This window comes from Spodoptera frugiperda, chromosome 10 (assembly GCF_023101765.2).
Source record: "Spodoptera frugiperda isolate SF20-4 chromosome 10, AGI-APGP_CSIRO_Sfru_2.0, whole genome shotgun sequence".
NCBI classification, from domain to species: domain Eukaryota; kingdom Metazoa; phylum Arthropoda; class Insecta; order Lepidoptera; family Noctuidae; genus Spodoptera; species Spodoptera frugiperda.
The window spans coordinates 7,732,614-7,746,562 of NC_064221.1; the positions used below are offsets into that span (position 1 = coordinate 7,732,614).

At 36.2% G+C, this 13,949-nt stretch overlaps 2 protein-coding genes across 3 annotated transcripts in view; both read right to left on the reverse strand.

Moving 5' to 3' along the window:
- Positions 1-13,949, reverse strand: part of LOC118277601 (uncharacterized) — a 131,542-nt gene that overhangs the window by 59,908 nt on the left and 57,685 nt on the right. The window lies entirely within an intron of this gene.
- LOC126911153 (uncharacterized) lies at positions 5,014-6,713 on the reverse strand. The gene has a single exon (XM_050696517.1). It carries the CDS (start codon positions 6,529-6,531, stop codon positions 5,029-5,031), a length of 1,503 nt encoding a protein of 500 aa, XP_050552474.1. The 5' UTR covers positions 6,532-6,713; the 3' UTR covers positions 5,014-5,028.

Consider the following 13,949-nt stretch of genomic DNA (forward strand, 5'->3'; position numbering starts at 1 on the left):
GAGAATCTTACGAAGCAACTATAAATCGCTTGTTTCATAGCCACACACCTAATACCGATGCCTAATAATAGTTATAACTGTGCATTGCCTCGGTTACTTACTCTGTCACACACAACACTAGCTATTACCTATTACTGACCATGGACAACCCTGAGATGGGACTGTGACGTACTCGTAATTACGTTTTATGGTGTACGCAATCGCCTTGTCATTGCTGCTGCCCTGGTACTTGAGTTCTATTTATGTGAAGTGTACGGTGGTTAACTGTGTGCTTTAAAAGGGAGGGTTATGTTTTTTGACAATTATATTTTAACCAGCCAAAAGATGCTTCTGTAAATTAAGTGCTTTTTGGTGGTTGTAATGTGGGGTCATTACAAAGGTCTTATTAGAAAAGCTTATAAATGCAATATGGGTACACCTTTCATGAAAAATACTCTGTAACATTTAACACAAATCGGGAATCAAATCCATCAACCTCAAACTTAACAGTTACGCTTACAGTTACTGATCGGTAAGATAAGCCAAGATAATCTCAATTTTTAAATAAAACTATATTTTCGTCTATCTATTTAAATACCTGTTGCCATTACGTGCAGGAAGTGTGGCAACGTGGTGGAAATACGTTTGTTTGTCTAGGAAACATGGCTTCATTCATACAGTTATTGTTAACATCCTAAGACCTTAACACTAATACGTGTATATCCTTTTTATAGACGAACACACCTAGATGTGAAACTTAACACGACCTTGGAGTACGCCCTGTGGAACACCCCACAGAAGCGTTTAAAGAATCTCTTCACTGTTACTGCGCGCCTGGTACCTATCCTAAGTAAGATGAAAAGTGATACGGTATATCAAGCCTAAGATTTTGAATGAGAGTCGGTTTTTAATTTCTTCTGTAAATGAGTAACTCTTATAAAACATTTTATTTTTTGGAGAGGTACATTATATTTTAAAAAAGACTTCTCGATGACACTTAGGAAAATTACAAGAAGAAGAGAAACCGATAAGTCAAAGTAGGTACCAATTAAAAGCACAAACACACTAGATAAGTTAATTTAACTTCGTTTTAAACTGTCAACAATGTTGCAATCCAATTAAAATTAAATGCAACTAGCTTTATCTCAGAATGGACGAATTTCGAAATAAAATTGTATCATCGTCTCTCAAACGATATCTCGAATCTTCAGAATAAAAAAACAAAAGAGGATTCTATTTTTGAAATTTTTTTTTTTTTTTTTTTTTTAATCTAAATTTTTATTAGGGCTTTTTTCCTAATCGGAACATGACAGCCCCATTATATGATACAAAATATATAAATAGACAACAGCTAAACCATGTTTAGCTTGCCCTTAAACTTAAAAAATAAATGGTCAAATGGAACAGAGATCTAGCCTCGGGTGATAATGGAGATGCCAAAATACTATTAAAAAAACCAATATTAAAATTATCTAAACCAAAAATATAACTTCTTTGAGACTCAATTCGTCTACACTCGTACAAGACATGATGCACGTCCTCTATCACACCACACACAGCACAGTTGGGCGACTCGATTTTGCGCATCAAAAATCCGTATTTATTAAGCGGCATATGTCCGGATCTGAGTCTCAAAGCCGTTACAATTTCTTGTCTGTTCATCCCACCCTCACCGAACCAGAGAGCACGAGGAAGCGTCGGTTGTATGGTTTTGTACCAAATGCCTTTAGTAAGTGACCTTTTGTCGAAATATTCTGACCATACTTTGTAGCAACTTTCTCTTACCAAAGGCAGTAGTTCAGTATGCCACGGGGCACAAATATAAAGCTCACCGTCAGATCCCGCTTCATTAGCTAACCGATCAGCTTCCTCGTTACCTTCCAATCCGATGTGGGAAGGGATCCATTGTAACACAATGTTTTTGCCCTTGGCCCTAAGGTCAAAAATAGCTCTTAAAATACTATATGCCAGTGGAAGCCCTCGTACAGATAAATTTGAATGGATGAGGTGTAAAAGAGCACTCTTGGAATCACAAAAGATAACAAAACGGTCTCCATCTAAGGAATGAATATACGATAAAGCTTCCGCAATGGCTATTAATTCCAAGTGCATAATTGACAATTTCGATGAAATGCGCAATTTAAAACTTATACCTAATTGTGAGTCAAAGAATGCTGCACCGTAACAATTATCCTTGATTGAACCGTCTGTATATACACAATGGAATTCTGAATATAATGAACTTAAAGACTTACAACAGATTGATCTTAAGTTATAGCTATTATATGTATTTTTAGGTTTGTCTATATATTCTAAGTTAGGTTTAATGTTAGATAAGTCCATATTACTGCCCCAAGTATTCATAGAAAATAAACCAACACTACCACTCGTGTACATGTGTTCTCGCTTCAAGGCATCATGTGTACTTACTAGAAGTGGTACTTTCTTAATTCTCCAGAAATGATTGTTACTTTGAGTATGTAAATTGTCGATCATCTTAACTAAAGGGGACTCAGAACTCTTAGTCTTCAAATAAAATTTCCCGGCTAAAAAACGACGTCTAACAAATAAAGGGGACAAAAATAGGTCTGCTTCCATCACGTGTATTGGGGTGCTTTTTATGTACCCACCTATCAACCGTAAACAAATGTTTTGCAACCTATCTAGTTTTAATAGATGAGTGTTGACACTATTGTCGTATAAGAAGCTTCCAAAGTCCAAACGGCTACGAATCAATGCTATATATAAGCGCCTTAGGTGCTTAGGGTGAATACCCCATGCCGAACCTACCAAGATCTTAAAAATATTTATCAGCTTGGTAACTCTTTCACACAATTCATTAATGTGTTTATTCCATCGCAGTCCCCTGTCTAGCCAGAGACCCAAGTAACGAACATTGTCCACCAATTGTAATTGAGTACCATTTAGGTGTACATTAAAAACTTTCCTGCGAAAACCTCTGTAAAATAGACAAATCTTGCTTTTTAAAGGGGAAATTTGCAAGCCAGATCTAGACAGCAACCTATCCATTAAATTAATTGCAAGCTGGATTTTACTTTGACCCTCACTAATAGATGAGCATTGCAAATATATCGCAAAGTCATCAGCGTACTGTGTTATGCAAACATCATCTTTCTGAATTTGTTTACAGATATTTGATGTTAAAATATTAAATAGTAATGGCGATAAAGGATCTCCCTGTGACACACCCATACCAGCACATCTATTTATATATATATTCCCGGATTTAATTTTTAGTACTCTTTGATGTAAGAAATTCCATAGATAATTGCAAATAAGTGGTCCTACTCGAAGATTGTTCAATATATCAATTAAGGCCGTATGGTTTACATTATTGTAAGCATTATCGATATCCAAAAAGCAACCCATCGTTAAATGCCCCGCAGAAAAACCTGATTGAATGAAAGTTATTAAATTACTCAAACCGTCCAAACATGACCTACCTCTACGGAAGCCTACCGTGTTTGTAGAAAATATATTTTGTTTTTCAACAAACCACTCCAAGCGTCGTAATAAAATATAATGAAATGTCTTGCATATACATGACAAAAGAGAAATAGGACGCAACCCTGATGCACTATTAGGGTCGCGACCAGGTTTCGGGATAGGTATGATACCAATATCAAGCCACTGTAAGGAACAAAACTATTAAGTAAAATTAAATTAAATAACTTAAGTAATACCTGTTTACCTGCGTCTGGTAAGTATTTAATCATCGAATATGATATGTCATCACATCCAGGAGATGTATCCTTATTTTTAATACATTTATTTAGCTCCTGGATAGAGATTTCACATTCTATTATGGAATTACTTTGATGTAGTGAGGGAGGTGGTGGGACCACATAATCTGGTGTTAGAGAGTTGAGTAAATTAGAGGCACCAGTAATGTCTACGAATTGTCTAGGCGAGCGATAACCTTTGATCCAATTTAATTTACGCCACATTTCGCTAGCAGAAATATTGTGATCAATCGAGGTGCAAAATTCTTGCCAATGTGATCTTTTAGCTATTCTTATAAGTCTTTGAGCAGTATGAATACGACTTTTAAGACTATCAAGGTTCTGTGCAGTAGGATTACGCCTGAACTTAGACAATGCAAGCCTACGTTGTGCTACAGCATGAGAAATTTCTGATGTCCAGTACGCTTTGGAGATAAATTTAGAAGTAGGATTTTGATTGAATTTAAAATAAGGGATAAAAAGGTCCGCAGCGTCATTGATGATCCTAACAAATATATCATAGCCTTTTTGTGGATCACTTGGAAGAATAAAATTATCAAATTCTATTTCTAAATGATTTTTATAAGCTAACCAATCAGCTTTACGAAAATTTCTTTTAGATATTGGAGGAATGTGAAATGACAGCTGGGATGATATTTTAATTATTAAATGGTCACTACCCAAATTTTCGTTTAAAACGTTCCAATTAACTCCCAATGCAATATCATTCGAAATCAATGATAAGTCAGGGGCCGATTGCTGCCAATTGTTATCAACTAAACGAACACGTGTATGAGTTCCGTCGTTTAACACAAAAAAGTTACTGTCCATTAGCGCGTCATAAATGAGATTACCTCTGTGATCATTTTTATAAGACCAAGTAGTATGGTGCGCGTTAAGGTCGCCTAATATAATTGCATTATGAGACCACATAGAAAATAGACTATCCCAATCATGACGATTTGTGACAATCCTGGATGGACAGTAAACAGCAATCACGTACTCGAAGGGCTTACAATTAAATAATTGAACGCATATTATCTCGATACCTGCATTGTTGAGTCGAACCGGTTTTTGTTGTGCTTTGATACTATTATGTAAAAAAATAGCTACTCCACCGTATGAATCATCTCGATCCGACCGATACACATTGTAACCGCTGATATTAAAGTTACTATCCGGTTCGAGCCATGTTTCACTTAGCGCAGCAATATGAACTTTTTCCTGAATCAACATTTCACTAAACGATAATAACTTAGGTCTAATGCTTTGGGCATTCCACTGAAGAACATTAAATAATACCTTATTAGCCATCACGCGGGAGATTCATCAAGTTCCACAATACTTTGATCATCGGCCACTCAGATATAAAGTTAACTACTACCAATACTAACCATTCTAAGCACAATTGTATAATAGATTTCACTTTCGTTGTAAGATTAGACTGTTTAAGAAAAATAATTTCTTTTATTCTAGAGAGTAATTCACTGAAAGAAGGCCCCTGATTATTTTTATCCTCTTCATTACAATCTGGATTTGGACTAATGTAGTCTGGCTCAGAATTCCAGAACATCCAGTCTTCGTTATCATCACGCCTTTTCTCTTTCGAGGATTGTGCTTTATTTTGTTTTAATTTATGACTGGATTTAACAGGTGAACTAAACAACTCCTTTGAAGGGTGAACAGTTACCTTAGATTGAACTACTTCGGCATACGTAGAACGAAAAGTGGGTTCTGGGTTAACCTGCAGTGATTCTTGACTGAGCGAAGGGAAAAGGTCCTGAGAGTTCATGGCTAAGGGTGGCTGCATTGGAACAACAGTATCTAGTGTACCTTGACTTTTAGGGGAGATATAACATTCCAGGGCTTTCCTGTAAGTACAGCCAAACTCAGACATAATCTCCCTAACCCTTCGCTCCTTCCTATAAACAGGACAGGTTTTACTCAGCGAAATATGGTCTCCCTTACAATTAACACACACAAACTTTAGAGTTTCGCAATTTTCATGAGGGCCCCCACATTTCGGACACACAATTTTCTTTGTTTGACACATTTTCCTACTATGTCCAAATTTCCAACACAAAGAGCATTGTGAGACTTGATGAACATACGGCAACACTTTTATATTAATGTCACATACACTCACGAAAGCCGGTAAAAAGTCACCTTCAAAACAAAGTCGAAGAGATTCACTGGGGCACCACCCGCCATCCACGGTATTGCGGCGGTTTAATCTTCTGACCGATAATAGTTTAGCAGGAGCAGGGCATGAAATGTATTGATGTATTTCTTCATCAGACAGCTCAAGGTCAACATTTTTAATTAATCCATAGCTTAATGAAAGTTGCATAGCTTTTTGAATTCTCCAACCTTTTTCTATTAGCTTTTCACAGATGCACAACTTATTCATAGCTAACTCATCTTCAAATTGCAGTCTAATTTTATAAGGGCTTAAATATTTGACCTGGGTGACATTGGCGATATTATTGTCTTTTAAAAGACGTGCCAAAGCAAATTGTTTAGGAAGAGGATCTTTGTGTGATATATACACTTCATATTTCTCCTTGTGCAGTGTACTAATATTGTCACGACGTGTCTTTTTCTTGCCTTTTATTTGAGTCCAACTATCTTCATCTCCAGTACTATCCTCTCTCTGTCTCTTTTCAGCTCTCGCCAAATCATCTTGGCCTACTTCATCTACGTCTTCATTCTCTTTATCCATTTGTTCTACGTCACCATTAAGTATGCATGGATTGTAAACTATTGATTCGCGTTCACCACAAACCGATGTACTATCATTATCTTCCATAGTACTTATAGGTACTCGTCCGAGTGGCCGAATGAACCGGCGCACTCCTACCGCACGTGTTTCCAATAAAAAAAAACTTAGTTTTATTAACTATTTAACAGAACAATTCTACATAAGATATCTATTTTATTTAGAGAAAATTATAAAATATTAGAGACGTCCGATCAACAAATCTGTCAACGTGACACACTCATTTTTGAAATGTTCAAGATTCCATTCTTGGCGGCTGGGATGCCTTTAAAGTATATTTTTTGTCTGTGCCCTAGTCACAGATTATACGGTGCGATTCATCCAAGAATGATACAGCTTCTTGGATGGGTAGCTTTAGAAAAATGTTCGATTGAACTGAATTTCTTTAGTTTTTATTACATTTATTTACCTTTATACGAAACTAATATTTAATATTATTTGAATTTATTAATTTCTAGCTAAACTCAGTTATGACTTTGAATGTTCCATTATTTTCTCTCAACCACAATCATAAATAGAACTGTTTTACGGCCGAAATCAATAACCGATTTTAAATCAATTAATACAGATTTGAGTCATTTGTTGTGTAATTATTACGTGTATTTTAGTAGTACGAGAAATGCAAGTATAAACTCGCATTTCTCGTACTCGATTATGTGTTTTATGCATCTCAAAACTAAATCGAAATCTCTGAATCGATCCAGTTTTGGATCTTAAACAAAGATTTTGGATTGATATCCATAACCAATTTCTGCTATTTGGAACAGATTTAGAGATATTTTTATTTTCTAGAATAACACAAACATATTATGCTATGTAATTTTTATGCCGATGGCAGGAGCTACTAAGTCATAGCCCTATAATTTGATTTACATTACAGCTAATATCAGCAACGTAACATCTCTACTTAGAACAAAAACTGCAATGTAACGTAACGGGACATCATACATGACTTTAGACGAGCTTTACTTTTTTATGAATTCAAGAGCATACCCCTGTAAGGTGACGCCTGGACGTGACAACTACATGTCTACAAAATTAATACAACAACTAAAATAGACAACATAACCCTTATCACTAAGGCGTTAAAGTCTAGAATACTTTGACGAGACTGCAAAAAGAAGTTTGTATGACCACAATCAGCTATTTTATTCATGCTAGTGATTGAGGTTTTCTTGCTTAGAGAATAGGGTTGAAAATGGTTTGTCGTGACTGTATGTGTAAGTTTGTAAGTAAGGGCGTTCATACACACGTGATTGAGATTGTCTAGCGATAGGAGTGAGAATGTCATTGTTTTATAGGGCTATCAGGTTTTTGTATAATGGCTACAGAATACCTAGACTTAATTCCAGAATCGGCCATAGGCTCCTGTGCTGTGTAATCATTACATACTTAAATTCAATCTGATGTTGCCATATCTGATCCTATCATGTTCGGAGCTGCGGACTACCTAGCGGGTTTAGCGGGGTTCTCACTCGAAAAGCAGGAGTTGAAACGGGGTGGTTTTTAGTCAATAAGAGTCTGACACTCACTCTCGCCTCGTCCAAGAAGGAGAAGTCATTGGATGATGATTTCTACCTTTAATAATGACGAATTGCTTTTACTATGCTTTTAACAAGCTAAAACACAATAATTGAACTGATGAAACCCAACACCTTAGGTAGGTGTAGGTACAAAACTAGCCTAAAACGATAGTAATCTTAAAACTAAGCCTCGCTCAAGACCGGAGAAGTCATTGGATGATTTTCTCCCCTCAACAAAAAGTGGAACTACCGGGTAAGAGGTATCTTATTAAATTATCCATTATATCATAATCTGATAGACGGAAAATTGCGCGATTTTCATCAAAAGTTTTCGTAAGATATTGCAAAAAAATTAGGTTTATAACATTAAATCATAATTTATTATCAAATTAAAGTGCGCTCAGTGATATAAGAATAACTTTTATAGCAACTAACTGGTAACATTTACTCCAAAAAGCGATTGGATAACCATTGTGTCCGTATGAGTGACAGATTGCAATCGAGTTTCACAAAGCACTTTAAAAACTTTCTTTTTAATCATTGAAGATTAATCTATTTTTTAGAATGACAGTTACAGATTTCAATGCTGACATTTTCTTAAGCATTAGCTTATTTTTTAAACTACTACTGGTAACAAAAAGCTTAATGCTTACCTGATGTTAAATGGTTACAATAGAGCGTTGCGAATTATGCAGCAAACTCTCCCGATAATGATGACGTAATCAAATCGAATCCTTACAAATAGATTATATTATATGTCTAAATTATAAATAAATAATAAATTAGATTATATATCTCAATTCTAAGTTTGATATCAGACTCTTTTAGAACTAGTTTAAAAATGTCAACAACCTACCCTAACCCACCGTTAAGTCGGTGCAACCAGCCCTAATTCTAAGAAAATAAACGTCTGTGATTGGCTCACAGGTCACGTGTGCGGTAGAGTTAATGAGAAAAGACGGATGCCACCATAGTGATTGTTCACGCTTTTGATCTGCCGTCAAATCACTGGAAAATGGTGCTTGGTAGTAAGGGGAAGAAACGCTGTTTGCGTTTTGATTGAGGAATCGTTGTTTAAATGATTTAGTGTCTGGACTCCAGATACCAACGACCTTATCAAACGATGCTTTGTTAGCTAGTACTAAGCTTAAGTTATGAGCTATCTACGACTGTTGATGGCGTCTGTGGGATCTTGGGTTTCTAGGCTTAAAAGACTGATGATGAAGCAAAAGAGGTATGTAATATTAATAGCAATTGGTGTTCTATTTTCTCTGCCTACGCCTATGGGAGACAGGCATGAGATTATGTATGTAAATAGTTTTATTGTTAGATATCGATTTTTACTAGAAGGGAAAACTATAAAAATGTTACAATAAGTTTACAAATAAATATGTATCAGCTTACACACCAGTGTGGTGACACGGAAGCGTTATAACTTTATAAAGTTCACCAGATCAATAAACCAAAACAGCATTGACTTAAACGCTCTCAAAAGTATAAATTAACAAAAACACCCATTGTCCTAACAAAACATCACCAATTCACAAAAATTCTGAAAAGCAATAAACAGCCAAGCAAAAATGAGCCTTAAAGCAAACTCAGTAAGGACGTCTTCAAGGTCAAACAGTGTGCATTGACATGCACCACACTTAACATAATGCAACCATTCCTATGCATGTTTCCTGCATGATTTGTTTTTATGTAAACACTATAAAGAACCCGCTTTATATCGATTCTCATCACAATCGAAGTCGGTGACAATAGAATGTCGTTTATTTATGGATCTATGAAGATTTCTGATTAAGTACTCATTAATGGGACGTCACGTTAAGACGCAGTCGGTCCGGATTAGAAGACTATATTCCATTTTTTATGGGAGTAAATCATCCAATGACTTCTCTCGCTATGGGCGAAGCGAGAGGGAGTGTCAGACTCTTACTGACTAAAAACCACCCGTTCCTACTCCTGCTTGTCGAGCCGGAGCCCGGATAAACCCACTAGGTAGTCCGCAATACACCAACCAATAATAGTATACTTAGTACGAATTTGCTTTACGTTTAACGAAAACGAAACGAGAGCTAGTTCTTACGTTTGCTGTTGGTAGCTTTCGAACCCGCACCCTCTTAAATGAGGAAGGGTGTCTTAAACCTCCGGGCCACAACGACAGCGACTTCTTCCGGGCCACCATGACAATTTTTCATAGATTACGGCAAATACCTTTCATGCGAACAGAGTGGACAGTCCAGAGTTTATGCTCTAATCCCACCACTGAAGACAAGACATGGTATAACAATCAACCCTACGACCACTAGGCAACAACAAAACAATACCACGATCGAATTCGATATTTACAAACACACTAAACCAAATTGTTTTGTCAAACATTTCAATTTGCATTCCTAGCAGTTACACAATAATATTTGTTTCTAAAACAATCGACGGTGGAATCACACATGCTGCGAATATTTTCAACTGTTGTTTGTAAGTTTAGTAATTGTTAATTATTATTGTATCTGTGACTAGCTTTCCGCCCGCGGCTTCGCCCACGTGTAATTCGGTTATATATAGTGTTTTTTAATGATCTCGACAGGGCTTTTACACAAAATAGGGATTTAAAGGCGTGATGTTATTAATGTTATGCATGTATGTACATAATTATGTATGTTAAAGAGACGACTGAAAGTTGTCATACAAAGTCTTTTTTTAAGGATGGGAAATCATCAAATGACCTCTCCTGCTCTGGGTGCAACGGAAGGGAGTGTCAGACTTTTACTGACTAAAACCCACCTCGTTCCTTCAGTTGCCCTTTGCGTTCCGGGGCCACGGTATCTCGTTAGAACTTTCCCGCAGCCCCGGCTCAGTTTATCCCGTTTCCCCCCTTGGGGGTTGACATTTCAAAAATCCCTTCTTAGTGCTCACTTATGTTACTAAAGGAACCTCTGTTCAAAATCTCAGACTCCTATACCGAGCGGTTTCGGCTGTGCAATAATAAATCAGTCACCCAATCGCACCCCCTAAATCACGATTGGAGGGTAGTTTGAAAAAACTTATAACGTCAAACATATTTACTTGCCTATGTACGTGTTCATGCCAAGTTTCAAGTTTATAAACCCAAGGAATAAGATTTTTCATAGAAACGTTTTTACCCCTTTTCCCCCCTTGGGGTTGAATTTCCAAAAATCCTTTCTTAGTGCTCCCCTACATATCCCAAGGAACCTACATTCCAAATTTCAGCTGTCTACGACCAGTAGTTTCGACTGTGCGTTGTCTGTCAGTCAGTCACTCAGTAACGGAAGAGTTTTATATATATAGATAGGCTTTGATAGATAAAGGGTTAAAGGATTTGATTTAGATTCTTCGGCGTAGAATGTGATAATCGAATATTATTCTAAACTTAAGGAATGTTGTATCATAATAATCAACAAATACTTATGTAATAGTAAAAAAAACATCATTTTGTTATAACTTTCGTGAGACATACTAAATTAATTATTATGTTATCGACTTACTCTCGTAACTGTTTGATGAGGAACTCGAGTAGTTTCAAGCCATGCTAGAGGCTCATATTCATAAGCAGAATTCAGCGAAAATCGCCGCGTCGTATGTCGCTGAAAGCTGCGTGAGTAATTTTTCCATGTTTTTTATAGCACCTGAACAAATCGTAGACAATGAAAATCGGTCCAGCCGTTCTTGAGATAGAAACAGACAAACTTATTCTCACATTCCGATACAGAAGAAGATTTACAATTCAAAGATAGTGCAAAACAACACAATATCTCACTTCGATAAATTCGATAACGAAAACCCCTAAAATATAGAAACAACGTATACACATCGACTTACACAAAACCAGTTTACCATGGTCTAGCTTTGTATGAGCATTCCACACATTCGAAGATCAGTTTATACTGGTACTGCGTAGCATGATATGCAGCCGTTTCTACCTAAACAAATAAATAACAATATTACCATAGTACAATGTACCTAACGGTCGGATACCGATACAGGGGTCGCAAGTTCAGTTCCCAGGATGTGCAGTTAAAATTCATAGTCCAGCTACACCGTACAAAATGAATAATAGTTAAGTTATTTAGATAGTTATCTTAACTATGTAAATTGGGATTTGATTTAACCCATTATGTGAAGATGAGGTTTTATTCTTGCTCTTTTGTTTTCTTATTTTGTTGTTGGTTCTGAGTTTTAACTAGATTTGTATGAAGTGAATTACAGTTTTTAAAGATTAGTCTTAAGAATACTTCTTATATAATGCAACGTCACGCCTTTTTTATCCCCGAAGGGTTAGGCAGAGGACACATGCACATTACGACACGTAATGTCACAGTACACTGTACAGTCACTTTTTACCATTTATGTTATAAGTCCGACGTGGTGAGCCTATTGACACATATTGGATACAATTTCAGACTCCGTGCTACTACTGATAAATTTTCGAACAACCGATAAAACGAAATAATTTTTTGCCCGACCCGGGATTCCCGTTCCATGCCAGTTAAGTGATAATAAACCCAATAAATTGTAAGTCAACAAAAGGTTTCTACCTAACAAATCCAAGGGCTACACACTACACAGCCAAAGACAATTTAACAACATTGAGATAATGTGAATTATACAAAAACAGGACAGACTTCCTCAACAAAATATCTTCAAAGACATAAAACTTACATTAAAGTTTAAATCATCCAATAAACAAACATCAGTCAATCAGGGGCCTTAGTCTGCTATTACAATCGTGTCAGAATGATCGATCATTGGTTTCAAAATTGTCGATTTTGACAAGTTTGGTAGTCTACTAATATAATGGCGTCATTATGACTTTCCAATGGTCGACCACTGACACTCCATTGAAAGAAGTGGCATAGAATGGTAATCTCGTACACAATGACAGATGATAGGCTGACTTATGCGGTAATCTGCTAAAATTTTGACAGATCTTTTTATCAGTGACCTACCATTGGAACACCATTGTGCAGACATTGGTTAATTAGGTATCTCGGTATCAAAAACTTTGCTTTAAATCGTTTTATATACATTGTAGAACTAAAAAAAAATCAAAAATTATAATAATGATACAATAATCATTTTATAACACACACAAACACAACTTCACGCCTTTTATCCCCGAAGGGGTAGGCAGAGGTGCACATTACGGCACCTAATGCCGCTATACAATGTACACCATTCCACCATCATTTTATAATGCATCCCTAATTATACGAGAAATCTGAATTTTAAGTAAGTATTTTGAGGTTGTGTCGCCTTTGGTTATATTTGTATTTACGATACTACTATCGTTCAATCCTTGATACTGAACTCTTTAATTTCATTAGCTACTTTCTGTTACCCACGCAATTAGTTAACTGCTTCGACCCCCTTTTCCCTAAGATTGTTTTACGTAATAAATAAACGGCTCCATACCATCATCGTCATACTCATCATGAATAATATCAGCTGCATAAGACGTTCACTGCTGAACATAGGCCTCCCTTAGTGATTTTCATACCATTTTCGGGGAATAGGTGTATTAATAACCGTACATAGCTTGTTCTTTATATAGACTAGGGAAATACTAAATAGGTGTTAAATATTAATTAGTTATTTTGATTAAAGAAAAAGACTGATCTTGTTTTAAATTAATTTATTTTATTATAATTACATTTATTTTACTAAAATACCAAGCCACCGTCATTACATGGGGGCAATTCGTACTTCCTCCGTGGGCGCAATATTATACCATTCTTTGGTTAATTCTCTGCTTAAAAAGTTAATACAAGGGCGTTTCATACGGCCTGAACCAGCTCGTGTGCACCAGATACCATGTTAATGAATAATGCTGAAAATTCTTTCAACAAAAGGTAAACAACAATCTAGGAGTCCGATTCTCAATTAATCACAACAATAACAAAC